This window comes from Neophocaena asiaeorientalis, unplaced genomic scaffold (genome assembly GCF_003031525.2).
Source record: "Neophocaena asiaeorientalis asiaeorientalis breed wild unplaced genomic scaffold, Neophocaena_asiaeorientalis_V1.1 scaffold251, whole genome shotgun sequence".
NCBI lineage: Eukaryota > Metazoa > Chordata > Mammalia > Artiodactyla > Phocoenidae > Neophocaena > Neophocaena asiaeorientalis.
In genome coordinates, this window is record NW_020173377.1 from 1,189,818 (window position 1) to 1,216,221 (window position 26,404).

General features: G+C 60.3%; 2 protein-coding genes across 10 annotated transcripts in view; both read left to right on the forward strand.

The window, feature by feature from the left end:
* NISCH (nischarin) overlaps positions 1-4,989 on the forward strand; it is a 40,892-nt gene extending 35,903 nt beyond the window's left edge. The window contains exons 19-23 of the mRNA XM_024746313.1: positions 1,091-1,466; positions 1,939-2,095; positions 2,600-2,728; positions 3,259-3,420; positions 3,804-4,989. Coding sequence (XP_024602081.1) covers positions 1,091-1,466; positions 1,939-2,095; positions 2,600-2,728; positions 3,259-3,420; positions 3,804-4,414 — 1,435 coding nt within the window. The 3' untranslated portion in view covers positions 4,415-4,989. The remainder of the gene's footprint in view (positions 1-1,090; positions 1,467-1,938; positions 2,096-2,599; positions 2,729-3,258; positions 3,421-3,803) is intronic.
* A 1,301-nt stretch (positions 4,990-6,290) lies between these two features.
* Positions 6,291-26,404, forward strand: part of STAB1 (stabilin 1) — a 27,959-nt gene continuing 7,845 nt past the window's right edge. The window contains exons 1-42 of one of the 9 annotated variants that reach the window (XM_024746345.1): positions 6,291-6,447; positions 6,780-6,913; positions 7,230-7,377; positions 11,666-11,802; positions 12,144-12,259; positions 12,466-12,551; positions 12,623-12,692; positions 13,084-13,179; positions 13,450-13,560; positions 13,803-13,999; positions 14,233-14,363; positions 14,536-14,663; positions 14,949-15,028; positions 15,234-15,371; positions 15,507-15,650; positions 15,801-15,863; positions 16,162-16,275; positions 16,352-16,405; positions 16,644-16,724; positions 17,123-17,281; positions 17,675-17,737; positions 17,973-18,068; positions 18,319-18,405; positions 18,923-19,034; positions 19,488-19,674; positions 19,784-19,877; positions 19,988-20,146; positions 21,508-21,603; positions 22,150-22,245; positions 22,378-22,425; positions 22,598-22,728; positions 22,900-23,011; positions 23,423-23,500; positions 23,590-23,688; positions 23,791-23,889; positions 24,026-24,157; positions 24,399-24,527; positions 24,712-24,768; positions 25,166-25,249; positions 25,780-25,975; positions 26,099-26,194; positions 26,286-26,331. In XM_024746345.1, coding sequence (XP_024602113.1) covers positions 7,297-7,377; positions 11,666-11,802; positions 12,144-12,259; positions 12,466-12,551; positions 12,623-12,692; positions 13,084-13,179; positions 13,450-13,560; positions 13,803-13,999; positions 14,233-14,363; positions 14,536-14,663; positions 14,949-15,028; positions 15,234-15,371; positions 15,507-15,650; positions 15,801-15,863; positions 16,162-16,275; positions 16,352-16,405; positions 16,644-16,724; positions 17,123-17,281; positions 17,675-17,737; positions 17,973-18,068; positions 18,319-18,405; positions 18,923-19,034; positions 19,488-19,674; positions 19,784-19,877; positions 19,988-20,146; positions 21,508-21,603; positions 22,150-22,245; positions 22,378-22,425; positions 22,598-22,728; positions 22,900-23,011; positions 23,423-23,500; positions 23,590-23,688; positions 23,791-23,889; positions 24,026-24,157; positions 24,399-24,527; positions 24,712-24,768; positions 25,166-25,249; positions 25,780-25,975; positions 26,099-26,194; positions 26,286-26,331 — 4,283 coding nt within the window. In that variant the 5' untranslated portion in view covers positions 6,291-6,447; positions 6,780-6,913; positions 7,230-7,296. The remainder of the gene's footprint in view (positions 6,448-6,779; positions 6,914-7,229; positions 7,378-11,665; positions 11,803-12,143; positions 12,260-12,465; positions 12,552-12,622; positions 12,693-13,083; positions 13,180-13,449; positions 13,561-13,802; positions 14,000-14,232; positions 14,364-14,535; positions 14,664-14,948; positions 15,029-15,233; positions 15,372-15,506; positions 15,651-15,800; positions 15,864-16,161; positions 16,276-16,351; positions 16,406-16,643; positions 16,725-17,122; positions 17,282-17,674; positions 17,738-17,972; positions 18,069-18,318; positions 18,406-18,922; positions 19,035-19,487; positions 19,675-19,783; positions 19,878-19,987; positions 20,147-21,507; positions 21,604-22,149; positions 22,246-22,377; positions 22,426-22,597; positions 22,729-22,899; positions 23,012-23,422; positions 23,501-23,589; positions 23,689-23,790; positions 23,890-24,025; positions 24,158-24,398; positions 24,528-24,711; positions 24,769-25,165; positions 25,250-25,779; positions 25,976-26,098; positions 26,195-26,285; positions 26,332-26,404) is intronic. The other 8 variants (XM_024746344.1, XM_024746336.1, XM_024746337.1 and 5 more) reach the window with 8 other exon arrangements.

Below are 26,404 nucleotides of genomic sequence, written 5' to 3' on the forward strand. Positions count from 1 at the left end.
ACGGTGTAGCTCACTTTCTCTTCCATCCTGGTGGACAGTGGAGACCCTGCCCTCACCCCAACATCTCACAGGGCATGCCTTCTCTCTCCAACCCAGCCCCTCAACTGATGCTCCCAAAGGTTATCCAGCATCTTCCTGGCTGAATCAGGGACCCCGTCTTATGCCCAGCTCAAGTTCCATGCTCTCCATAGAGACCCTTGATGCCTCCAGGTACTGGAGAGCCCCTTATGCCAGAGGCGGCCTTGCATGGCCATCTCTCCGTCTCCCTGCCCCTATGATGAGGCTTCAGATGGTGACACTGTGTCTCAGTTACCCTGCCACCCTCAAGCCTGGCTGGACCCTGCCCACAGTAGGGACTGCATGCAGAAAGCAGGCGCTCTGCTTCACCCCAGCAGATGCATCTCTGCCCCAAGACAGCAGGAGGACAGCCCAGAGGGTTTGGGGGCATTTGGCCCAGTGCAGGATCAGGGCCCCAGGGATCTCTTTCAACAGCTGGACTGTCCAGTTGAGAGGATGCCATCCAGGCCTCCCCACCAGCATGAGCTTGGGCATGTAGGCTGGTGGCAGGGAGCTCCAGACTTCTGTGAGGGTTCTTTCTGAGTTTGTTTGATCTCATGCTTGGAACAGACCAGAGAAAACCCAGTGTGGCCACATGCAGTGGTGGCCGAGTGGGGTGAGATCCCGGGCTACCTGAGGAGGCCTCGAAGGCAAACTGAGGAGCAGTTTGAGTATTTGGTTCTCATCTCCATGTTCCCCAAGGTCCCAGCCCTGGGCACCTTGGTCTGTGCTCTGGACTCTGTAGTGGCATTTCTGACACCTTTACCACCTTCTCAAAATGATTTTTCAGCCCATGAGCCACATCTGTCTTTCTCAGCCCTGCCCTATCTTCCCATCTCCCGCCGAAGAGAAAGGGTCCCGGCACTTTCTCTCTGCTCTTTGGTCTTCCCATGAGGAACCAAGATGAAATCCCCAAATGACCCCAGAGGTGGTGTGTGGTACATGCGTTTCCCTCACACTGAGGTTACACGTGGGATGTGAATCTGTATTTGGGACTCATGTGTTAATATGGTTTTTCTTGGGGGATTGGGAGATGCAGCAATGAGCAGCATCTCCAGGAGGTCCCGGCAGAGGCTCCAGCTCCAGCCCCAGCCCCAGCGGAGGTCCCAGCTCTAACCCCAGCAAAGACCCCAGCTCCGGCAGAGCCCTCAGTGCCAGCTTTGGTCCCAGCGGAGGCCCCAGCCTCAGCAGAGACCCCTTTGGAGGCCTCAGTGGGGGCCTCAGCCCCGGCAGCGGAGGCCCCAGCACAAGTGGAGGCCCCCGCCCAGTACCCAAGTGAGCACTTGATCCGGTCCACGTCAGAGGAGAATCAGATCCCTTCGCACCTGCCCGCCTGCCCGTCACTCCGGCACATCGCCAGCCTGCAGGGGAGCGCCATCGTCGAGTTCTTCCACAGCAGTGTTGCCGAGGTAGGGCCAGCGCGCCTGTGGAGGAAGGTGGCACTGTCGTCCTGGGGCCCTGGCAGGCTCATCTTGGGGTTAGCCTCAGGTTCCCAGACTTATGTGTGCTGGCTTTCCCCCAGCTTCAGCTGTTCACAGCTTTGAGGGCCTGAGTAGGGAGAACCTGGGGTGCCCTTCCCTGGCCAGTTGTTCCCTCCATCACCGCCTCCTCCTGTGGCCATTCCTAGCCTCGGGCCCCGGGCAGACCCCACGGCACACCGTCTCCCATCCCTCACCAACTTCGGAGTTTATAAATACGTTGACGAGACACAGTAGAGGTCCCATGCCTCCCCATTCAAGGCTGTGGGCCTGTCCCTGGGACGGCAGGTCACTGGGTAGTGGGGCTGGTGGAGGCCACCCTCCGCAGAGGCCTGCAGGAGGAGCTGTGTGCCCCGGCCGCCCTGCTCTCCTGCAGGCCCCAACCCGGCCCCTCTGTGTCCAGGTGGAAAACGAGGAGCTGCGGCACCTCCTGTGGTCGTCGGTGGTGTTCTACCAGACCCCGGGGCTAGAGGTGACCGCCTGCGTGCTGCTCTCCACTAAGGCCGTGTACTTTGTGCTGCACGATGGCCTCCGCCGCTACTTCTCGGAGCCGCTGCAGGGTGGGCACTGGGGCCTGAGGGGATGGGCGGGGTTCTGTCTCTAGAGCCCCTGTGCCACATCAGGCAGCAGCGATTTGGCTGCACTGGGCCAAGAATCTATTTTCTGAGGAAGGGGGGTGATGACAGCACTTTCCTCCTGGAGCTGTCACATGGGATGCGAGGCCAGGCGTGAAAGCGCCCAGTAAGGCCCTGTGAGTGCCCGGGACCCAGGCGTGCTGGGGGGGGTGTTGGGCAGCCTCTGCCCCTTGGGGCCTTGGTGGGTGCCTTAGCTAGTGCCCTGTCCTAGGGCTCCTGGTGTCTTCAGCATACCAGGCAAGGCTCAGACTGTAAAACACGTTTCCCCGAGGCCATGTGTGCTCAGAGGTGGTGGGGGCTCCTTGCCAGGCCTCAGTGGGCCAGGCCATCAAGGGGGGCCGTTCCTGTTCCACGCAGCTGCACACCTGGGAACCTTGTGCTCACCCAGCACGGCCACCACCATGTTCTCTCCCTTTCTGTCTACCACAGATTTCTGGCATCAGAAAAACGCCGACTACAACAACAGTCCCTTCCACATCTCTCAGTGCTTTGTTTTAAAACTCAGCGACCTGCATGTAGTCAACGTTGGACTCTTTGACCAGTATTTCCGGCTGACGGGTGAGTGGCCACTGTGCTTTTGTCCTATTTTGGGTGAAGGCCAGTGTCACCAGTGGGCTTCCACCTTCATATGTGGGTGCATTATCGCAGGCAGAGTTTATCTGCTCAAAAGCCAGTTCACCGGAGCGGGAGGAAGCAGCTTCAGGAACTGCTGAGAGGGCAGAACTCACCCTTCAGGACTTGGAGCGAGAGGCTGGGGACAGAGGCAGCAAAGTGCTGGGTGGGCGGGCAGAGTGGGCCCTGGGCTCACGGGCAGGATGTTTCTGACTCATACTTCCTGAAGAGAGAAAGCTAAGCTCTTTCCCTAATGCCTCTGTATCCCCTTCCAGAAAAATGTTACAGCCCTTCCGGCCTGAGAAATGGCCGTCTCCCCAGGCCCCGTGATGCTTCCTCAAGTGGGTCCTCCTGACCCTGGCTCTGTGGTCCTCAGGTCCAGGCTAACCTGCTAGAGACTAGAGACGGCTCCAGGGGTGGGGATGGGGCTGGGGGGAGTAGCAGCCTGCAACCGTGCCCGGCCCCTTCTCCCGCAGGCTCCTCTCCGGCGCAGGTGGTTACATGCTTGACACGGGACAGCTACCTGACACACTGCTTCCTCCAGCACCTCATGGCCGTGCTCTCCTTGCTGGAACGCACACCCTCACCTGAGCCTGTCGACAAAGACTTCTACTCTGAGTTTGGAAACAAGACCACAGGTATCCCCACCCAGCTCGGGTCTCCTCGCCAACCCCAAGGGCTGCAGCAGGCCCCGGAACAACCTCTCTGTGCCGCAGCACCCTCTCTGCTTCTAGCTCTCTCTCTCTCTCTCTTTTTCTGCTTAGTCAGCTAGGGTTTTCCATGGCTTTTCCATGGCAGAGTCTCTGGCCCGGCAAATCCACAACCGTTCAGCATCTCAGTGTCTGCTCTTCTCTGAGCTGCTGGCCTGAGGGTCTCTGCCTGAGGGTGGGGGCTTGGAGTGCTCTCTCCCACTTCTGACAGACACGTGACTCATGCTGCTGTCTCTGGGTGGCTTGGGGCTGCTGGTGAACCACCACAGGCCAGTTCCAAGCTGCAGCCCCGGTGGCATCTCTCTCTGCAGGGAAGATGGAGAACTATGAGCTGATCCACTCAAGCCGTGTCAAGTTCACCTACCCCAGTGAGGAGGAGGTCGGGGACCTGACATTCACTGTGGCCCAGAAGGTGGCTGACCCAGAGAAGGCGCCATCCCTCAGCATCCTGCTGTACGTGCAGGCCTTCCAGGTGGGCACACCACTATCTGGGCGCTGCAGGGGCATGTTGCGCCCCAAAACGCTCCTGCTCACCAGCGCCGAGATCTTCCTCCTGGACGAGGACTTCGTCCACTACCCGCTGCCCGAGTTCGCCAAAGAGCCGCCACAGAGGGACCGGTACCGGCTGGACGACGGCCGCCGCATCCGGGACCTGGACCGCGTGCTCATGGGCTACCAGACATACCCACAGGCCCTCACCCTGGTCTTTGACGACGTGCAGGGCCACGACCTCATGGGCAGCGTCACCCTGGACCACTTTGGGGAGGTGCCAGGTGGCCCGGCTAGAGGCGGCCAGGGCCGTGAGGTCCAGTGGCAGGTGTTTGTCCCCAGCGCTGAGAGCCGGGAGAAGCTCATCTCGCTGTTGGCCCGCCAGTGGGAGGCCCTTTGTGGCCGGGAGCTGCCCGTGGAGCTCACTGGCTAGCCCGGGTTGTGGCTGGCCCTTGCCACCCGCCGTGTCTGGCCTGGTGTCCACTCAGGGCCGGGAAGCAGGCTTTCTTTGCTTTTTTAAAATGTGTTCTCTTCTCTTTCGGTACCTTTGTTTGATTGTCCTCCCAGAGAATGTGAACATGTGTGTTCAGTTGGTTCTCAGCCTCCCGCGGATCTGCTGCCTGCCCCTGGTGCCACGTGGCCAGGCACACCAGTTTCGTGTCTTTCGTGGGACCGTTGTTAACATGTGGCGCCGTGGGTCTGGTTTACTCTTCTACGTGTCCTTTCCCGAGATGTTAAGTTCAGTCTTGTTGCTGTTGCTGTCATTGTGGGCACTTGCTGCTAATTATGAAGCTGGCAGAGAAATGCACATTGAAAGCTCCCGCTCCATGCAGTTTTCCAAAGGGGAGGCCTCTCCTGGTCCAGAGAAGTGGGAGAGCCCCATGGGGGCAGGAGTCCCCCAGGCCTTGGGGCTGAGAGGGCTGGGAGCAGGGGACCTAGAGCTGCCAGCACCAAGTGTGATTCCTGTTGCCTATTTTCTCTATTCCAGTAAAGCCAAGTTTGACACAGTCTGGGTCTTTTATTTCAAGGGCCACTGGGGTCCCAGCAGGGCATTGGTTCAGGGCGTGGTTGGCCTGAGGGGGAGAGGGTGCCTAGAGATGCAAGAAGGTCTTGGGGTAAAGGAAGAGGGGAGAAGCCTGTGAAGGGCAAAGGGAGCGCTCTCCCAGGGCCAGATGCTGGATGGGTGTGTCTGGAGCCTGGGACAGGGGAGGTGTGAGGGGATCTTTGGACAGGGCCGTGCTGGGCTGTGGCTAAACCAGGAGCCTCAGGGCAAATGAGAGGAATGAAGCTCCTCAGGTGCCCCTGGCACACCGGCTGCTGCCCTGCCAACCCTCAGATCAGGAATGTCACACCCGACCTGTTGTGAGGGTTAGGCCTGGAGTCTGGGACTGCTTACTCTGTGGGGTCCAGGGGTCTCACCAGCATGGCCTGCAGAGGAGGTGTCCCCAGCGGTGGATAGTGGGGAGGAGGGCTCTGTGCTGTCCGTGTCTGGGTTCATGTCCTGAGAGATGGTTGCTTCAGGGAGCTCTGCTGAGCTAGGATGTGGGATTTCTTTGGGAGCCAGCCCCTGTGCCCAGTCCCTCCTCAACCCATTTCTACCCCATAGCAGGGCCCCTGAGGCCCACTTACTTTCTCTCATCCTGGCCAGTCAGGAGCCTTCGGCCCTAAGGCTGCAGGACCGTTTCGGCCCAGCAGTATTGGGGATGGGGGAGGGGCCAGCCAGGTTCCCAGGCCTGCTTCTCCTCATTTTTCCCTTCGTGCCAGCAGAGTGGGGATCCTTGCCTGGAGGACCCATCACCATCAGGAAGGCTGTGGTGGATGGGAGGAGCCACCAAGGGGAGGGGAGGGTCTCTGCATTCACCTACCCCCAGCCAGATCTCAAAGACCAGCACCATGGCCCCTCAGCTGATGGGGGAGGGACTGCCCCCAACCAGACCTTTATCAAAAACCTGTACAGATGGGCCACCTGCCTGTCTCCCATCGGTTATGTCATACATAAATGGGGATTTATAGACCAGAGGCAGGGTCCTCCATGCATAGGCCTTACCACCTAGACTGCTGTTCCCAGGTCCCACAGCCCAACAGTTAGCAGCCGACCCCAGCCTGGGTCCGTGAGGACAGGACCTAATGGGGGGGGGTCCGTGCAATGTAGTGGGGGGAAGGGTGCCCCACAGGCAGCAGACCTGGGGTTGGATCTTCACACTGGTTAGCTGAGTGATCTTAGACAAATTCCCTAGCCCCTTTGAGCGTCCGTTTCCCCACCAGTAACAGGATAATAAAAGTGCCTGCATTCATTCAGCCCACAAATCTGAAGTGAGCATCCATGCGTGAACCAGCCCGGCACCTTCCCTGCTCTCCCATAGCTGACATTCCAGCGGGGGACAGAAAATAAACTAGTGTCAGCTGGTGGCCAGTGCTACGAGGAGGTGAAGGCTGGAGACCTTTGACCTGAGGCTGAACCTTGTGGTGAGTCCTGTGAGGATCTGGGGTAACGGCAGCACCCAGGGAGCTCGCTCTGTGGTTATGGAGTAGAAAAGCCTGTGGTGGAACAGAGTTGGGGCTGTGGAGAGCAGGCAACCAGGTCAGAGAGGCTGGCCCGCTGTGGAGAGGGATGCGGGGCACAGGGGGCAAGCCTCAGGGCTGAGTGGAGAATGGATTGGGAAGGGAGGGCTACTGGCAGCAAGGAGGCCTCTCTGGGCGAGAAGGGCGATGCGGGGACACGTGGGGGATGGGGATCCTGGGCAGTGGAGGCCGAGCAGGGCAGGTGAAGGGGAGCAGCCTGATGACTGTCCACTTAGCAGGGAGTCGGAGGCCTGCACGTGCCCTCAGCAGCTGGAAAGGTAGAGGCAGATGGACCTGATTCAGAGGCTGCCGTCTCCCCCAGGCACCAGAACCCCCCAGAGTTTCTGAATGAAACATGCTGGGCTTGCAGGTACTTGGGGTTGGGGAGTTGTTTGCATCTGCTCCTGAGTGTGCTTCACAACCTCTGAAACACCCCAGGCTTGTGGCTAATGGTGGGCTTGGAGGCTGACGCCAGGAGGAGGGTCCTGGGCCAGGAAGCCCCAAGCTGGGCCCAGGCGTCCATGCAGGGGTCAGTGGCCAGCACCTTCCCTTCCGCCTGCAGGCTGCTGATACGCAGGAGGAAATCCTGGCGGGTTCCTGTGGGGGTGAGCTGGCGGGGCCTCCCGGCTGCTTTTAAAGCGCCCGCCCTCCCTGTCTTGCCTGCCCGCCCTGTGCCTGCTTCCTAGAGCTCATTCTCCACGCCGGCTGCCCCAGTTCTGTCCTGGACAGCGTGCCCGCCAGCCACCACCAGCCATGGCAGGGCCTCGGGACCACTTCCTGCTCTGCCTCCTGGTCCTCTGTCTGGCAGCCTTCAGCTTCATCGGGGGGCAGAAGGTGAGTGTGAGCCGGTCGTGGGGGACATGACATCCAGGCCCTCCCAGCCAGTGGCAGGAGCAGGGAGGGAGTGCTCATGGATCAGGCACGGGGCTGGGGACACACAGGGCAGCTGGTTCTTGTCTGACCTTCTCTGAGCTGGACAGGGGGCTGGGCTCTTGTGCCCACCTCCCCAGGCTGAGGTCTGTGTCTCGCTGCTTGGGGTGGCAGGGATGTGTCAGCCTGCACCTGTGTCCGGCTAGCCAGCCGGGCGGTGTGGGCAGCCGTCCCAGGTCTCCCCAGCCTGAGGGTAGGGTATACAGAGCCAGGCCCATCCCCCTGCCCGGACTGAGGCCCGGTGTCTCTGTGGCCCTGGATTGGGGATGGGAGATGTGATCACCCCCAACCCTCGCAGGGCTGACAAACTGAGAGGCTCATGTGGACCATGTGTAGGCATGCTGGGTGTGTGTGCATGTGTGTGTGCCCAGAGGCAGAATGAGGTCTACTCACCCCCAGTCCCTCTGGGCAAACAGCAGCCAACAATAAGGCCCTCAAGCCTAAGAGCTGCTGTTCAAGTGCACAGCCCTGGGCACACCCAGCATCATCCCCTCAAGCCATCCCAGCCCCTGAGCAGTGGGCCCTGTTATTCTCCGCTTGAGGAAGCCAAAACCCAAGGATGATAGAGACAAGTTGGTCCAACTCCAGAGCCACGCTCCAGACCGCCATCTGCGGTTCCCCCTCTGGCCATGAGGGAGGAGACGACGGTCCCAGTGTGTGGCTGTCAGGTCCACGTGCACAAGCCCCCTTTGGGATGCCTGTCTGCAGATCCACCCAAGCCCCATAGTAGGGATATTTTCCCAACTGGAGTTTCTGTAAGAGCCTCCCACCCTAGGCCTGGAGACAGAGTCACCTGGCTGGGGCCTGCCTCCAGGTGAAGGACCCTCTCCTGTGAGGCCAAGTTCTCTTGGGGCAGCTGCTAGTGTCCCCAAATCACTAACAGGCAGACTGAGGTCCCGAGAGGAAAAGGACTTGCCCAGGATCCCACTGCCAGGCAGAGCCAGGACAGAGACCCAGGCCCTGTGCTACCCTGGGGCTTGCTCTCATCGGCCTTGTGGTCTGGTGAGGGGCCTCACCAGCTTCAGGGCCAAGTCAGGGTTGGGAACGGGCAGATCTGAGGTTGAAAAAGTGACAGTGATGGTGGAAGAGCCAAGGGTTTCAGGCTGTGCTTCAGGTGGTTCCTGCTCCCTCCCTGCCTCAGTTTCCCCATGTGTACAATGCAAGGGAATTTCGAAGGCCATCTCCTTATGTTCTTGTGACAGGGGTCTATGAGGGGCCTCAGCCTGGGAGTTTTTACTTGTCACAGACCACCTCTAAGTCTGCCTTCTGGGGCTGGGGCTCAGACCTCCTGGGCCAGGGAAGAGGGCCCTGGGGGTTCTTGTCAGGGACGCAGCGACGCTGGCCTCTCACTCACCCTCAGTCCCTCAGCACTACCGGCACCTTGTGTAGCACGAGATCCACTGTAAACATTAGGAAACCGAGGCTCTAAGGGGAAGGGATGACTTCTGGGTCACATAGCTAGTGAGGAGCAGAACTCAAACACAGGAAGGTTCAGGCAGTAGAGGCAGAGAAGGCTTCCTGGAGGACGGGGCTTAGCACCTGTCTATTCAAGTCTTTCACAAGTGCCTCCTCTGCTAGGTGTATGCTGGTGCAGGTGAAGCCTGTGGTCTCAAGCTGGGGTTAGAAGGGAGAGGAGCATTGATCTTGGGCAGGGGGAAGTAGTTTGGGAGGTCCCTTCCCATCTGAGGGAGTTTGGGTTCTGGGCCCTGGACCCCAGCTTGGGGGAACTTCTTCCACCTTCTCACAACAGGCTAACACCTCGTGTCTCCTCAACTTCCCCAGCAGTGTCTCTATGGGATGCAGACATTGCAAAATCAGTTCTGGATTAGGACAGGGAGGGGAGCAGCACCCGCCTGGCTCAGACGGGTCCCGAGGTGCCCTAGGGAAGAAGGGAATCTGATTCAGCACTCGGCTGGAATCCAGCCTCACTCCACCCAACGGAACCAGTGGCGAGATTGTCGGCTGGGGCTGATGCTCCTTCCACGCCACCAGGCAGAGGGGGCCTGCATGCCCACTTCCGGTGAGGTCCCAGAGAGAAGTGTGACTTGTCCGCTGGTTTATCCATCCAGCACACAGTTACAGATGCAACAGCTCGTGAATGAGTGTCCACCCCACCACCAGCCACAAGGCTCCAGCTTCCTCCCGTGCTTGTGACTCACCCCCCACTTGACAGGACCGCCCCCTCTGCCCAAGAGTGAGGACAGTGCTCTCTCACTGCCCCTGAGCCCTTATCCAGGGCTGCTCTGAGAACTGGTCCCTGGGCCATTGCGCTGATGCTGGCAGCTGTGTCTGGCTGGCCAGGTGGCCCTCAGGGGAGCCCACCACCTGCAGAGCCTTTGCCCTGAGCCAGCAGCTGCCTGGCCCTGAAATTACCCAACTTCCTAGTCGCTCCCTGGCTCAGCAAAGACCGAGCCTCAGGCTGGGGAATGAGACCACAACATCCAGCCCCACAGCTCGGGCTGAGGCCGCCTGCATCAACTTCCCTCTTTGCAGACCACAGAGGCAGGAGCGGAAAAGGCCAAATCACAGCAGCTGGGAGAGGCCCTGAGACCTTCATGTACACCAGAAAGTACTGAGGCACTATTTCTCCTTTTCTCTGGCTTTGAGAGCCACACATCGGTGATGTGTTCTAGGAAAGAGATGTTCTGGGTTTACTCCCTTTTGGAGCACATTGTGTTCAGCACTTTTTTTTTTCTTTTTTTTTAACATCTTTATTGGGGTATAATTGCTTTACAAGGGTGTGTTAGTTTCTGCTTTATAACAAAGTGAATCAGTTATACATTTCAGCACTTTTTAAGATGAGAACTTCTCAGCTTCTCTAGGCCATGCCCCTCCAAGCCCCTGAAAGCTCTCCTCATCAAAATGCACTTTGCTGTGGTCTTTTCTCCCATTGACAACCAAGAGTTTAGCTTCCATTTCTCCAGGGCCAGTGCTGTAGGTTATTGGGACTTTGTTGCCATAATGGTAGCCCCACTGATGGTGGATTTGGGGGAGGTGTGACAGGCCAGCGAGTGGACTGCAGGCCCAGGGCTTTCTTGGCTCTCAGGTGACCATCTCTTCTCCTGCCCCCACCTCTGTTCTCCATGCAGCAGCCAGAGGGCCCATTTAAAACATAAACGAGTCCTGGGTCTGCTCTGGACTCTACCTCCCCTCACTGGCCTGGCCTGGCCTGGCCCCAGCCCCTCTCCAGCCTCCTCTCTGCCTGTCTCTGTGTGTCTCTGCCTCATCACACATGGCCGTTTGCTTCTTCCCACTTCGTGACTTTTGCCTCTCCTGTCCCCTCTGCTAGGAGCAGTGACCCTGACCAATTTTCATGCATCCTTCAGGTCCCAACTCAATTGTCACCTCCCCAGGAAGCCACCTGGGCCTCCAGCCTGGGTCTTCTCAGTTCTCTCACTCCCAGCACTGCCCATCCAGTGATGGGCAGTGGACCCCTGGGTCCCGGCTGGTGTGTGGGGCTGTGGGCCAGGCCTGGACCAGGGCTCAGGGAATGTGACTGCTTGGCCCAAACTCAGACCCCCTCCCACACGCCTGCTCACACGGGCTGGCCTCGGGCATGGGTCTGGCTGCTGGGTCTCTGACCGCAGGGCACCGAGAGGGCCCTGGGCTGGCCGAGGGGGTCATTTGGGAGTGAGGTGGGGACGTGCTCAGAGCAGAGTGACAACTGGAGGTCCAGCCCCATGGCGCATGGCTGAAGCTCTCATCCTGCCTGTGCCCAGGGGATGGAGGATGGCGTCAACCGTGTTCTCCTCCCCAATAGTGTCAGCCTGTCATTTAGTGTTTATGTTTAAATGAAAGGGTGAATGAGCACTAGCTTGAGAGTCTAGGTTAAAGTTCCTGGGTGGCTACAGGCGAGGGCCACCCTTCTGGGGTTCAGCTTCCTCCTTTGAATCACCCAGGGTGGAACAAGAGGGCCACAGAAGGCAGAGACCCTGAGGCTTCTGGGAGTGCCTCCAGGCCCCCGGGCAGAGGCAGAGGTGTGTGGCTGTGGACATAGAGACACACTGTGGCAGGGACAGCCTGTGACAGGCCGGTTTCCCCCACACTCAGGGCCTTCCCTGTTCTCACTGCCTCCCCAATGAACAGGTGGGAAACCAGGGCCTGGAGAGGGGTGCTAGGCCTCGCTGTGATCAAGGGTCAGGGCTGTGTGCAGGGTTCAGGTCCCTCACTCCAAACCCTCCCCCATGCCCAGGTACAGTCCAGACGCTGCGACATGAAGACCAGGTTTGTCACTCACATACCCTGCACCCCGTGCCCTGCCATCAAGAAGCGGGTGTGTCCCTCGGGCTGGCTTCGGGAGTTCCCGGAGAAGATCTCACAGGACTGCCGGTGCGGACCCCCACTCCACCCTTGCTTGCTTCCAGGGGTATCCTGTGGGATGGCAGGGGACCGGGAGGGCCTGGCAGGCCTGGGGAGTGAGGGCAGGGACTCATTCATCCACATGTCTGTTGGCCCCTCCATTGAGACAGAGATAAGCAGGGAGGAAGGAGTAAGAATGCAGGGGAAGTGCTGTTTATTGAGCATCTACTATGGACCAGGCCCTGTGTTCAGCTCAGGGCCAGGCGAGAAGGGGTCTGGGGACCAAGAGTAACAGAACCCAGTGTGGGGAGGCTGGGCTGGAGGCTGCTGGGGGAGCCCCTCCCATTACCCTGCCCATCCTTGGTCCCCAGGTACGAGGTCCAGCTGGGGGACTCTTTGTTGTCTGTGAGCGGCTGCAGCATGGAGTGCTCGAAGGATGTGGTGCAGAAGGCCTGCTGCCCTGGCTACTGGGGGTCCCAGTGCTATGGTATGGGGGAGGGTCCCAGCCTTGCTCCTCATGCCTCAACCCGCCTGCCTTCCCCTTCAACTGGCTCATTTAACGGACAGCTGGGCCTCTTGGCTCTGGCTGCCCCAGGGGAGGGACCAAGTCTGGGGCTGCCCAGAGCTGCTGGGGTCAGGTAAATTGAGAGTTCTTGGGGCAGAGCTGAGTTCTGGGGTGGGGGTGGTCCACAGAGTGCCCTGGGGGTGCTGAGACCCCATGCAACAGCCACGGGACCTGCCTGGATGGCATAGACAGGAACGGGACCTGCGTGTGCCAGGTAAGGGCCCGGTGGGGCTGGGGTGGGGGGCAGTGGAGGGGCTGCACTGACTTGGTGCCTCCCTCTGCCAGGAAAACTTCAGTGGCTCAGCCTGCCAGGAGTGTAGGGACCCCAACCGCTTCGGCCCTGACTGCCAGTCAGGTGAGTGCTGGCCAGGCAGGGGGCGGGGCCGATGTCCACTTGGGGGCCAGTGGGGACCTGGTCCCTACAGCCAGCCCCTACGAGACTCCCTCCCAGGTGCTCAGCCTCACACATCCCTTATAGGAACATGAGCTTTGCTTTATTACACCTCTAGCCCCTGCACATGTTGTTCTTGAAGGCCTCCTCTAGGAAGCCTTCCTTGAACCTCCTAGCTAGCACAGGTGCCTGCCCTGGGCTCCCACCACCCCTCTGGTCCTGCACCACAATTCTGTATTTTTGAGGTTGTGCCTGTTGGAGCTGAGTTCTGGAGATGCAGAGGGCAGGGACTCGACGTCCCTGTGTGCCCCTGGCTGAGGCTGGGGTCCCACCTGTCTGTGTGTATCCCTCCCAGTCTGCAGCTGTGTGCATGGCGTGTGCCGCCATGGGCCACTCGGGGATGGAAGCTGCCTGTGCTTTGCTGGATTCACTGGACCCCACTGTGACCAAGGTGAGCAGCTGCTGGGGTAGCCAGTCTTTAGTGGCCAGAGCAGGAAAGGCTGACTGGGTGAAGGATGGGGCCTGAGCCTCAGCAGGACCTCTGCCTGCAGCCTCTTTCGGGGGAGGGGGTGTCATCTGAAACCTTCACTGCCCAGAGGCCCAGAGAGGATGGGGCCCTGGCCAGGGTCACACAGCAAATTTGGCATAGCATCTTCGCTCCTGTGTTCCTTCCCAACCTGGGACTTTGAGCTGCTGTGATAACTCTCCTTTCTCCACTCAGAGCTCCCGGTCTGCCAGGCCCTGAACTGTCCTCAGAACTCCCAGTGCTCTGCAGAGACCCCTACCTGCAGCTGCCTGCCTGGCCACACCCAGCAGGGCGGCGAATGCCTAGGTAAGTCTGGGATCTAGAGGCTAGGAGCCCCAGCTCAGGGTGAGCATCCTTTTAAACCAGCAAGTACGATCTGGCCTTTTACAGGGAGGGAGAACTCTCCCTGAGGGAGGGAAATAGGGCCTGTCCCCAAGGTCTAGATCAGCCTGTTCACCCCATCCCTGGGCCAACCTGGATAGAGGCTATGGAGGAGATGGGCCTCCTGGGTGCTCGTCTCACTTGGGCTCTTTCCACTGCCCCGGCAGCCCCTGACCCCTGCCAGCCGTCACCCTGCTCCCCAGTTGCCCAGTGCTCTGTGAGCCCCAGGGGGCAGGCACAGTGTCGCTGCCCTGAAAACTACCATGGGGACGGAACGGTATGTCTGCCCCAGGATCCATGCACTACCAACAACGGCGGCTGCCCCAGCAACTCCACCTTATGTCTGTACAAGAGGCCAGGCCAGGTGAGCTGGGGCCCTGGGCTGGGCCTGCCCTGCGGTCCCCCAGCTCGCATGGGCTGTGGGACAATCGCGGGCCTCCTAGGAGCCTAAGCTGCCCCATTTGTTAAATGGGAAGAGGATGACAGCCCGCTTCTGGGCTGGTGGCTGTGAGGACCCAGCAGAGCTCTGTGGGTGTGGCAGATGCCACAGTTCTCACGGATGTGGTGTCACCCTCCCTCCCCTCCCGGGTGGGCCAGGCTTCCTGCTCATGTAAGCCAGGCCTGGTCAGCACCAACCGCAATGCCTCCGCGGGCTGCTTTGCCTACTGCTTCCCCTACTCCTGTGACCGGTCAGCCACCTGCCAGGTGACCCCTGATGGAAAGACCAGGTGAGCACAGGCACCTTGGGCTGGGCACCAGGGCCAGAGCAGAGAGGGTGGGCTTGGCAGGGGCAAGTTTGTGCCCGTGTGTACCTCAAGGGCTCTCTGGGGTTGGTGGGTGAGGGCCAGGAGGGGGACCTGGCCACGCCCCCGCCCTGACCAGTTCTACCCATGCCCCCAGCTGTGTGTGCAAGGACGGCGAGGTGGGAGATGGGCGTGCCTGCTACGGACACCTGCTCCACGAGGTGCAGAAGGCTAGCCAGACGAGCATGACGTTACTGCGGCTGAGAGTCGCCTTTGCCATGCTGGGTGTGTGACCCCCGCCACTCGCCTGAGACCCCGCCCCTTGCACCCAGCATCCTTGGCAGACTCTCCAGAGATGCCTTATTTCTCTGCCCAAGAGCTGTGGAAGCAGAGAATGGACTGTGGTGGGGTGCATGATGGAGGTGGGAGCTACCCCCCCAGATCCTGATGTCCCCATTTACCCTAGATCTAGTCCCAACGCCGCCCCCCCCCACCTCAACTCTCCAAAACCCAGGACTGATGGCTGAGGGCCTCCCAGACCCATTCTGATACACCCTCTCCTGCCCCCAGACCAGGGCTGCCGGGAGATCCTCAGCACATCGGGCCCATTCACCGTACTGGCACCGTCCATATCCTCTAGGACCATGAACGTGAGCCCCTGCCTATTGAGGAGTGGGCCTCCTCCCTGGACCCTGCCCTAGGCTTCAGGGCCCTGAGAGTGTCCCCAGTGCACACTCTAGGGGTCTGAGGCCTGGGAGGCCTCCTGTCCCCTCGTTGCTTGGGCAATGGTCCCTGAAGAGGACTGCCTGCCCTGCCCTGGGCCCACTCGGCACCCCTGTCCCCTTGTGCCCACAGGCATCCCTTGCCCAGCAGCTCTGCAGACAGCACATCATCGCAGGGCAGCACATGCTGGAGGAGTCAGGGACCCAGCCTACACGCAGGTGGTGGACGCTGGCTGGACAGGAGATCACCATCACTTTCGGCCGCTTCAGGGTAAGCAGGGACCTCAGCCCGGGGACCAGAGGAGTCATAGGTGGGAAACAGCCCGGGAAAAGGTGTGGAGGTGGGACAGAGCCTCAGGACAAGGGGTGGGTGTTTGGAGTCTGAGCCAGAGGTCTCATGTCTCAGCAGAAATACACCTACAAGTACAAAGACCAGCCCCAGCAGACATTCACCATCCACAAGGCCAACTACCCAGCAGCCAATGGCATCTTCCACGTGGTCACTGCCCTGCGGTGGCAGCCCCCACCAGAGCTCCCAGAGGACCCCAAGGTAAGCTAGTGCCTTCCCCTCCCCCCGCCCTGTGCCCCTGCGTGGCCTCTGACCCGCACTGAGTTCGGAGAGGGGGGCGGGGCAGTTCTGGGCAGGGCTGGAGCAGAGCTCCATCCCCTCTGGGGCCCTCATGCTCATCCCTTCCTACAGAGGACAATCGGCCAGATCCTTGCCTCCACTGAGGCCTTCACCCGGTTTGAAACCATCCTGGAGGTGAGTCTGGGCAAAAGGTCCTCGCCCATCTGATCTTTTGTCCCAGGACCCCTCACTACCCAGAATCTGCCCCACAGCGATCTGGGCTTCTGGAGTAGGACGGGCCTTGGCCCACACCCCAATCCTGGAACCTGCCCGGCAGAATCCTGAGGCTCTGTGGTAGCATGAACCCATTGCCAATGTCACCCACTTACTTTTGGTGGGTGTTCCCTGCAGACCAAGGGCAGCAGGGCCCAGGCAGGATTTAGAGGTAAGGGTTGGCCACAGAACCCCCTGAGACTTCTTCTCACCGCCACAGAACTGTGGGCTGCCCTCCTTCCTGGATGGCCCTGGGCCCTTCACAGTCTTTGCCCCCAGCAATGAGGCAGTGGATGGCTTGCGGGACGGCCGCCTGGTCTACCTCTTCACAGCGGTAAGCTTGTCGGGGAGAAGGGGCCAGGGATATAGGCTCAGAGCCTCTAGCAGCCAAGCCCTCTCGTTCCTGCCAGGGTCTCTCCAAACTGCAGGAGCTGGTGAGGTACCATGTCTATAGCCACGGCCAGGTGAGAGGTCCTCTGGGAGGGTGGCTGGCTTACACCTGCCAATGGGCTGTCAGAGGGTTTGTCTGCAGATTCCGGTCTTCCGGGGGGCCCCTTCTCCCCTCCCCGCCCATCTGGACTCTACAGGACAGAGGAGAGCCTGGGGACCAAGGTGGTAGCTGCGAGTCACCTGGGCAGGACTGGGTGTGGCCCCAAGGTGTGGCTAGTGCCTGGCCTAAGGCCACTCTCTTCTCCACCCCAGCTGACTGTTGAGAAGCTCATCTCCAAGGGCCGGGTCCTCACCATGGCAAATCAGGTCCTGGCTGTGAATATCTCGGAGGAGGTGAGCTCCATGAGCACCAGGGATGGACCGGTGGAGGGGCTGGTGATGACCAGCCAGGTGTCAAGCCTCTTTTGGACCTGGCTTCGTGCTCCGAGCCCTGCGGTGGGCATGCCCTGGTGGAGGGTCATATGGGAGCAGGCACAGATCAAATCCCTCTCCTGGGGCCCAACAAGCTGGGAGGGCTCCAAAGAGGAGGAGGGTGAGCACATGGGCAGGGGGAGGGGCTCCACGTGACAGAAACCATGTGGGTCAGGGTGCAGAGGCTGGAGTGGTTCTGCCAGAGCAAGAGATGTTGCCAGGGAGCGGGTGAAGAGGTGGCTGGCAGGCTGGGCTTCTGACGGTGTGCTGAGTGCAGGGGTGGGGACTGGGCCAAGGATGCATGCTGGGCTCCGCCACAGGGGCGCATCCTGCTGGGACCTGAGGGGGTACCCCTACGGAGAGTGGACGTGCTGGCTGCCAACGGCGTCATCCACATGCTGGAAGGCATCCTGCTGCCCCCGACCATCCTGCCCATCCTGCCCAAGCTCTGCAACGAAGAGCAGCACAAGGTCGTGGCGGTAAGCGCAAGGGACCCCAGCGCTGCTTGGGTCGGGGTCGTCTTCCAAGTTCTCCTCAAATGAGTGGGTGGCTTTGGGGCTCGAGCACAGGCCCCAGTTTTCACCTGGACGCCCCACACCCAGCCCTCAGCAGTCCTCCTGATGGTCCCTTTGCCGTCACTCACGCATCTACAGCCCTATTCCCAGCCTCCCTGCCCAAATCTGTGATGCTCTCACACTGAGGTCTCCCGCTGCGGGGCCTTTGCCCTTGCTCTTCCCTCTGCCTGGAACACCATCCTCTGGCCCTCCTGTGGTGACTCTCATACCTCAGGCCTTGGCTGAGTGCCTCTTTCTTAGGGTTTGCTAAATAAACCATGACTAAGCCTTCTCCCTTCCTCCCCCTACCCTGCCTAGGGCTCCTGTGTGGACTGCCAAGCCCTGAACACCAGCATGTGCCCCCCCAACAGCGTGAAGCTGGTGAGCATCCCTTGGCCCAGCTCTCAGGGCTGACTCCTGAGTGCCCCGTGAGGTTTCTGCCCTGGGTCAGGGTGGGGAAGTGGGGCTGGGAGGCTCAGCTGGACCTGGAGGCTCAGCCCCACTGACAGGGGAGGTGCCGGGCCCAGGGGGCCAAGGTCCCTTGACCAGGGCTGCCTGGTGAAGGGGGCCGGCCCAAGACCCCTGCCTGCTGACCAGCCTGGCACGGCCTACCCAGGACATCTCCCCTGAGGAGTGTGTCTACATCCATGACCCTACTGGGCTGAACGTCCTGAAGAAGGGCTGCGCCCACTACTGCAATCAGACCATCCTGGTGAGCCTGGGCATGGGGCACTTGCTCCCTAGGGATCTGGGACACTTGCTTCTCCTCTGAAGCCCCCAGGCTGGGGCTGGGTGGTCTGCCATCCTCAGAGAGCTGTGCTGCATCCTAATGGTGGAAAAGGTGTCACAGAGGGGCCTCGCCCACCCGCTTGCTCTAGACATGGCACCAGGGAGCAGAAGCAACCTGGGCCAGGGGGTCGACGTGGCTCCTGACGGACCCTCAGATGTGTTCTCTCTTACAGAAACCTGGCTGCTGCAAAGGGTTTTTTGGGCCTGACTGTGTGCAGTGTCCTGGGGGCTTCTCCAACCCCTGCTATGGCAAAGGCAACGTGAGTCCCCTCCTGCCCTGGAGTGAGGGGTGGGGGAGATAGGGGCTCCTTTCTGAGTTGGCTGGTGACTGGCTGTATGTCTGAGCAAAGCCTGTCTCTCTCTGGTATTGGGTTCTTCACATCGAGGCAGTGGAAGTTGGACCAAATTATGTTTATTTTAATTAGAATCAATTAATTAGATTGTTACATCTATTTTCATAAGGGCTATTTGTCAATAGTTTTTTTTGTGTGTTGTATTTTTGCCATTTTGTAATATGATTGCTTTAGCACCTGGCTATGGAGGAGCACAGGAGTTATGTGTTTCTAGGTTAAGCAGAAGTCACCCATGAAGCTTCCAGGGCCAGGTGCCTTTTAGGGGCTAGTTCTTTGGCAGCATCAGTGAGTTGGAAGGTCTCTTCCAGCAGGAGGTCTTCTAGGGGGAGCAGGAGCTCACAGCCTGTGGAGAGAAGGGATGTTAGGGAAGAGAATGTGGACAATCCCCTCCCCGTGACTGCTCTTGCCTCCTGCCCACCCCCAGTGCAGTGATGGGGTCCAGGGCAGTGGGGCCTGCCTCTGCTTCCCAGACTACAAGGGCATCGCCTGCCACATCTGCTCCAACCCAAACAAGCATGGAGACCAGTGCCGGCAAGGTGGGTGATCCTGGCCTAGGCCACCTGCCAGGGAGAAAAAGGGTCACTTGGAAGTGGGACTGGGGACTCCCAAGAAGGGAAATAGAACCTCAGGAAGAAGGGTTCAGTCCAGAGGTTATGGAGAAGGTTTTGGAAACACAAGAGTAGATGTCTCTTTTACCCATGCCTGGAAGAGAGCCACAGTTTAACCTAAAGCATGCAAGATTTAGGTCAGACATACAGAAGAACTTTCCGATGGTGGTGTTGGGAGCAGGGCAGCTAGAATAGGGTGACTGAAAGCAATGAATGCCCCCCTCTCATTTCTTCCTCCCTCCCGAGTCTGGGATGACCTGATTTTGACCCTGCAGTCAAATCTATTCTGGCTGCCCCATTCCCAGCATTGCCCAACTGCATCCTGGCTCCCAGCCAGCCCTGCCTCAGCCTCAGTTTCCCTGCTCCATCTCCTCCCTGCAGACTGCGGCTGTGTCCACGGTCTATGTGACAACCGTCCAGGCAGTGGGGGGGTGTGCCAGCGTGGCACATGTGCCCCAGGCTTCAGTGGCCGCTTCTGCAACGAGTCCACAGGGAACTGTGGGCCCACAGAACAGGCCCAGCAGTGCCACCCGCATGCCCGCTGCGTTAACCAGGGGGATGTTGCCAGGTGAGGACGTGCGCTTCCTCTCTGCTGCGTCTGTGACTGCACTTGTCAGTTTGCTCACAGCTTTCAGAGGCTTACTGGAGGCTCCTCATTCACCATCTCCCACCCCCAGGTGTCTCTGTCTCGATGGCTTTGAGGGTGACGGCTTCTCCTGCACACCCAGCAACCCCTGCTCTCGCCCAGACCGTGGCGGATGCTCGGAGAATGTGAGTCTGGCCCTTTCCTTGAAGTCCTGACCCACGGGCTTGAGGTGGGACTCCCTTGCCCTCAGCCTGCCACCCTGCAGCCCTGAGTCATTTATCCGTGGCTCTCACAGGCTGAGTGTGTCCCTGGGGCCCCAGGCACCCACCACTGCACGTGCCACAAGGGCTGGAGTGGGGACGGTCGTGTCTGCGTGGCCATCGACGAGTGTGAGCTGGATGTACGAGGCGGCTGCCATGCTGACGCCCTCTGCAGCTATGTGGGACCCGGGCAGGTGAGGCTTGGCCGGCCTCGAGAGAGCAGGGTGGGGGTCTCCATCCTGGGGGACTCTTCCCCCTAGCCCATCTTACTCTAGCAGTGTCTAAGAACTCAAGCTCAGGGTCTCAAACCTCAGACGCAAATGAGAATCCAGTTCTGAAATGTTGAGTTGTACAATCTGGAAGCAGTGGACGGGTGCTGGAAGCAATGCGAAGGTTGCAGTAGTTTTAAAGGAAGGCGTGTTCGAGTGCCGGTCCAAGGCAGCATTTTTTCCAAGTCAGAAGACTGTGGCTCCTGTGTCTCAGGGATGAGGACTCTCATAACCGAGAACCAATGAGTTCTCTGCTCTTACGGGCCACTGGGGCCATTGCCTTCTGACAGTTAGCTGATTCACCCACTCACTGGTTTCCCACATGTCACCAGGCACTTGTTACATGCTAGTTGCTGTTCTAGATTTAGGAATTCAGTATTGAGCAAAGCAAGAAGAGACAGCTGCCCAAAGTGAGTGACATCCCCAAGTTTTTAGACTCATGGAAATCCAGCTCTTGGAGTTTTGGAGTCTCAGACTCCAGTCACAGGATCTCAGAATCTGGAATCTTCCACGTGAAGCACGTCAGGCCTGGTGAGCCGGAGGACTGGCTGGCATTGAAGAATCTAATATGCAAGTTGGGAGGCCAGGCCTGGCTGCTTCAGGGTCAGCCTCTGTGTGGCCCAGGCTTATGCAGGGATCCATGGGGCTCCCTGACTCCTGCCCCATGATTATCTGGACCACCAGCCATGGGACCTCAGCAGTGACACTCAGATGGGCCTGAGAGCTGGAGCTGCGAACTCCATCAGGAGCTTTAAAGTTCAGAACTGAGGGTGGAATAAGCAGTTGCAGATGCCCCCATCGTGCAAAGAAGGGCAGCTGAGATCTGGAGAGTCTCACTAGTCACTCACCTGAGGTGTGGACAAGCCCAAGGACACTGGCATTTAGCGGGAAGGATCAGAGCAGCCAAGCAGAGTGGCGGGGTTGGAGGGGGATCCGAGTGGCCGTCCCTGGGGCTGGTCTTGGTAAAGCCTGCCCACTCATCACACACTGCAGACATCAACAGCCTGGCTGGGCCCAGGCCTGAGAGCAGAGAGGCCCCGAGGCTCCTGGATGCCCCCCTGCCAATGCCGTCACTTCCTCAGATTCTTCCTGAGAGCCAGTCTCCCCTCAGGGCCTCAACCTCTGCATCTAGAACATGGACCTCCAAGGGTGGGGCTGGGAAAAGCTTCTCTGGGGTCTAAGCAGACCACCCCAGGGGAGAGTGCCCATCGGGAGCTGAGCTGTGGAGGAGGAAAGGGTTTCATGCTTCTGGTGAGATGAGGCTCTCTGCTCCCCAACCTCTCCAGAGCCAGTGCACCTGCAAGCTGGGATTCGCGGGGGACGGCTACGTGTGCAGTCCCATTGACCCCTGCCGGGCAGGCAACGGTGGCTGCCATGACCTGGTGAGGGGGTGAGGGGCTCCAGGCCCGGGGGAGGCTTCAGGGGTAGGCCTTGGCCGCAGCAGTGTCCCTGTCTCTGGTCAGGATTGGGATCTTTCTCAACCTGAAGTCCAAACCCTGTCACCTGCTTGCCCACGGAACAGAGCTTTCACCCTCCTTATAAAGATCCCAGCCCCTGCCCTCACCACCCTTGTCCTGTGCTCCCAGCGCCACACCTTCAGCCTGGCTAGCTCCTCCTGCCCTCAGCTCAGGCCTCGCCTGGAGGTCCGGGGCCTCCCTGATGCTCCCACAGCCCTGGACTTCCCTGACCCATCTGCCAGGATGGGTTGGGGTAGCTCACGTCACATGCTCACTGGCTTGGAGAGCAGGGCCAGGCACACCAAAGGAGCGGCTTGAATACAGACTGGATAGAGGGAGAGACAGATGGTAGGGATGCGTAGCTGGACAGGAGGACAGCAGGAGGATGGGCCAGAGTGAGCGGAGAGATGGAGGGTGCGTGCTGTCCAGCTTGCCCTATGGGTGCTGAGTCTCTCTGCCCTCCAACCCCAGGCCACCTGCCGGGCAGTGGGAGGAGGTCAGCGGGTCTGCACATGCCCCCCTGGCTACGGGGGTGATGGCTTCAGCTGCTACGGAGACATCTTGCAGGTGAGTGGTTTCCTGTGCTCGGGGAGGAGTCCTCTTGTGTAATCCGGGGGTGGGGCCGCACTCAGGGTCATGGAGGGAGGGGGCTCAAGTCTATCCCTAGACTGGTGACTTCAGCTTTTTCCCTCCGCTCAGGAGCTGGAGGCAAATGCCCACTTCTCCATCTTCTACCAGTGGATCAAGGTAGGATTGGATGGAATGCTGGGCTTGGGGACTCAGATCCAGGAGGCCACATAACAGCTCTAAGGGCTGGAGGTGGGGGGCAGGCCTGGAGGCTGGGGGAAGTGATCTCAAGGTGGTGGCTGCCTTCATCACTCCTCCTGTCCCCCCCCCGCCCCCGACACCATGTGCACAGGGGGCTGGCATCACTCTTCCTGCTGACAGCCGAGTCACAGCCCTGGTGCCCTCGGAGTCTGCCATCCGTAGGCTGAGCCCTGAGGACCAGGCCTTCTGGCTGCAGCCGAGGATGCTACCGCAACTGGTCAGGTGGGCTGCCACGTCTGGGCTCTGGGAGGGGGCTTTTGTGTGAGACACAGCCCCTCCCCAGAAGTCCTCAACCTGGCATGTGTCCACACTTTGGGGTGGAGCCCAGTTCCAGGGGTCTCTGTAGGTTACACTAACCCGGTTCCATGGCCCCCGTGAACTGTGCCCTCTCAGGGCCCATTTTCTCCAGGGCGCCCTGTCTGAGGAGGAGCTGGCCCGGCTGGACGGGCAGAGTGTAGCCACCCTGAGCCCCACCGCACGCTGGGAGATTCACAACATCAGTGGGGTACGTGGTGAACTTTGGGCAGAAGAGGGGACCATACAGGGAATGGGGGGCCTCGAGTGGCTATAGGCTTCCCAGCCCAGGGTCCCCGGCGATACGACTGGGTCCCCTTGCTAGGCCCAGGGCTGAGCTCAGAGGATGTGCTCAGAACACATTTGCTGCTGGGTGGTGTCTTTGGGCCATAGTGACGGCCCTGCCAGGGCTTATCTATCTGTTCATCTTTGTCTGCGTGTGCACACCTGGCCCCCTCATGTATCTGCCCTAGTGAGGGTCTGTGTGCCCATCTGGTAGGTCCTGAGTCTGAGGGTGTCCAGGCCAGGTTAGGTGCCTTGTGCCCAGCAGCCTCTCTGTTGGTGCTACACGCACTCTTAAGTGTCTACCTGTCTACCCTGAGCTCTGCCTGCTGCCTTCCAGAGGGTCTGGGTGCAGAATGCCAGCATGGACGTGGCTGACCTCCTTGCCACCAATGGTGTCCTACATGTCCTCAGTCAGGTATGGCTGGAGGGGGTGTGTGTGCAGGGAACCTTCTAGTCATACCAAGAGGCAAGGATGTACTGACCAGCTCTCATGCTCCGTGCCAGGTCTTACTGCCTCCGAGAGGGGATGTGCTGGGGGGGCAGGGGTTGCTGCAGCAGCTGGACTCAGTGCCTGCCTTCCGTCTCTTCCGGGAGCTGCTGCAGGTAAGGGCAGCAGGAGTGGGGAGTCCTGGATGGGGGCACCCTCCCCCAGGGTCAGGACTGAGGGCAAGAAGGCCCACCGCTGATGCCTGCACCCACCCCTAGCGCCACAGGCTGGTACCCCAGATTGAGGCTGCCACCGCCTACACCATCTTCGTGCCAACCAACCACTCTCTGGAGGCCCAGGCCAACAGCAGTGGCCTGGTGAGATCACCGGGACAGGGGCCACTGAGGGGGGTGGGTGAGCCTCCCATCCCACGACAAGGACACAGAGGGCGGGACGCACCGTCCCGGGCGCTCTGGAGTCCTGGAGCCCCTGAGCCTCTCCTTCTCCCTCCAGGACTTGGACGTAGTGCGACACCATGTGATCCTGGGGGAGGCGCTTTCCACAGAGGCCCTGCGCAGGGGCGGACACCGCAACTCCCTCCTGGGCCCCATGCACTGGCTTGTCTTCTACAACCATAGCGGCCAGGTTGGTGGTGGGGTGGGGGAAGCACAGGAGGCCCTGCCCTGGGCACCCTGCTCTTGAACACCCCTTTTCTTTGGAGTTCCCCCACCTGGGCACCTCAGCCTCTGGTCCAGAGACTTCCCATCCTGGGAGACCCCCAGTCCACAGAGCTACCCCAGCCCTGGAGCGCCTCCCTGGCCTGCAGCCCCTGAGGGGAGGGTGGGGATGGGGTGGGGGGTGTTCAGCCTCCTGCCCTAACCCCCAGCCCGAGGTGAACCACGTGCCGCTGGAAGGCCCTGTGCTGGAGGCCCCTGGCCGCTCACTGTTTGGCCTGTCCGGGGTCCTGACGGTGGGCTCAAGCCGCTGCCTGCACAGCCACGCAGAGGCCCTACGGGTAAGAGGCTGGGGCCTGGGGAGCGCAGAGGGGCAGTCAAGAGCCGGAGGCTCTGGCTGGCCTGGCCGGCGGGAGGGACACTTGGTCAGGGGTGGGAGAGCTGTTAGCCCGCCCCAGAGGAGGGAAGGTGGGTTTGGAGCCCCCGCCTCGGGACTGCCTGACACTCTGCCCTCCTTCCCTTCAGGAGAAATGTGTAAATTGCACCCGGAAATTCCGCTGCACTCAAGGCTACCAGCTGGAGGTGAGGCAGGGCCCAGCACATTCCGACCCTGCTTCACCTGCTCTCACTGTGCCCAAGGTGTCCGAGCTCCCCGGGCCCAGCTCTGCTCACCCAGGCATGGGAACCTGGAGCAGCGTGGGCCGCTTGGCTCTCCTGCCAGAGGCCAGGAGGCCTGGGTCCAGGTCTGCCCAGAGGAGGCCTCACTCAGACTGGCAACCTGAGGCCAGTGACCCTCGGGCTGCCAGTCCTGCCTACCTTCTCCTCCTCAGGTCTATCTGTCGTGGTCCTTCCTTGACCCTTTTGCTATCCTGCTTACCTGTCTCACCCACTGACACCTGCAATCTGTCTGTCTCCCCATTCACTGCCTTGCCCCTACCTAAGCCACTGCCTGAGTCCTCCTGCTTGTCCCTATTTCCAGGACACCCCCAAGAAGAGCTGTGTCTACCGGTCTGGCTACTCCTTCTCCCGGGGCTGTTCTTACACGTGTGCCAAGAAGATCCAGGTTTGCCCTGAAGCAACCCCCAGCCCCAAGCCTTTGACCAGAGAGGAGGAGGTGGGAGTGGGAGCCCAGGGCAGGAGCCTGGGATTAGGCTTCAAAGGCAGAGGCAGGGCTAGGACTATGACGAAGCCAGGGAAGCAAAGGCCTGGCGGAAGGGGGAGAGAGGTCTGAGGTCAGAGGGGCCAGTGTTTGTCTCTGTAGCTTTGCCTCCAGGGAGTGGGGTTGGGGAGAGAGAGAAAGGGGCTCAGCCTAGAACTGACACCAGCAACCAAGCCCTGGGGGCAGCAAAGGGGCGGGCTCTGCCCCTCTCCGTGGAGTCCGGTGTGGCCTTTCCGTCCTTGAGTCCGTTTCCTCACCCCTGCCATGGAGAGGCTTGTAGAAGGCGGTCTCCATTTCTCTGGGTCTGACAGAGGGTCCGTTTCCTCTGTGGCTCTGTGGCCCCAAGATGCCCTTCCCCCGACCCCCGCCGTTTCCCTGCCCCCTGACGTCTGTCCTGGCCTGTGCCGGGCCTCTCCTTGTGCCCCCTCCCACAGGTGCCTGACTGCTGCCCTGGCTTCTTCGGCACACTGTGTGAGCCGTGCCCGGGGGGTCTGGGTGGTGTGTGCTCGGGCCACGGGCAGTGTCAAGACAGGCTCCTGGGCAGTGGGGAGTGCCGCTGCCACGAAGGCTTCCACGGAACGGCCTGTGAGATGTGTGAGCTGGGCCGCTACGGGCCCAACTGCACTGGAGGTGAGGCCCTGGGGGCGGGCAGGAATGGTGGGAAAGCCGGCCAAGGACAGCGGTCATGGAGACGCCGCAGCAGGGACAGAACAGGCACTGGGTAACTTCTGTCCTGCCTCGTTCCGCTCCCAGTGTGTGACTGTGCCCACGGGCTGTGCCAGGAGGGGCTCCGAGGGGACGGAAGCTGTGTCTGTAACGTGGGTTGGCAGGGCCTCCGCTGTGACCAGAGTGAGGAGTGGCCCCAAGGGGGAGAGGCGGGTGACTCCTGGGGAGGCGGTTCCTGGGTCAGCATGATCAGAACCATCCTCCTACCCCCTAGAAATCACTGGCCCTCAGTGCCCACAGAAGTGTGATCCCAATGCCAAGTGAGTGAGCTCAGCCTGGGGCAGGTGGGCAAGTTGAGGGGGGGGTGGGTAGGGTCAGGGGAGGGGCTGGGCA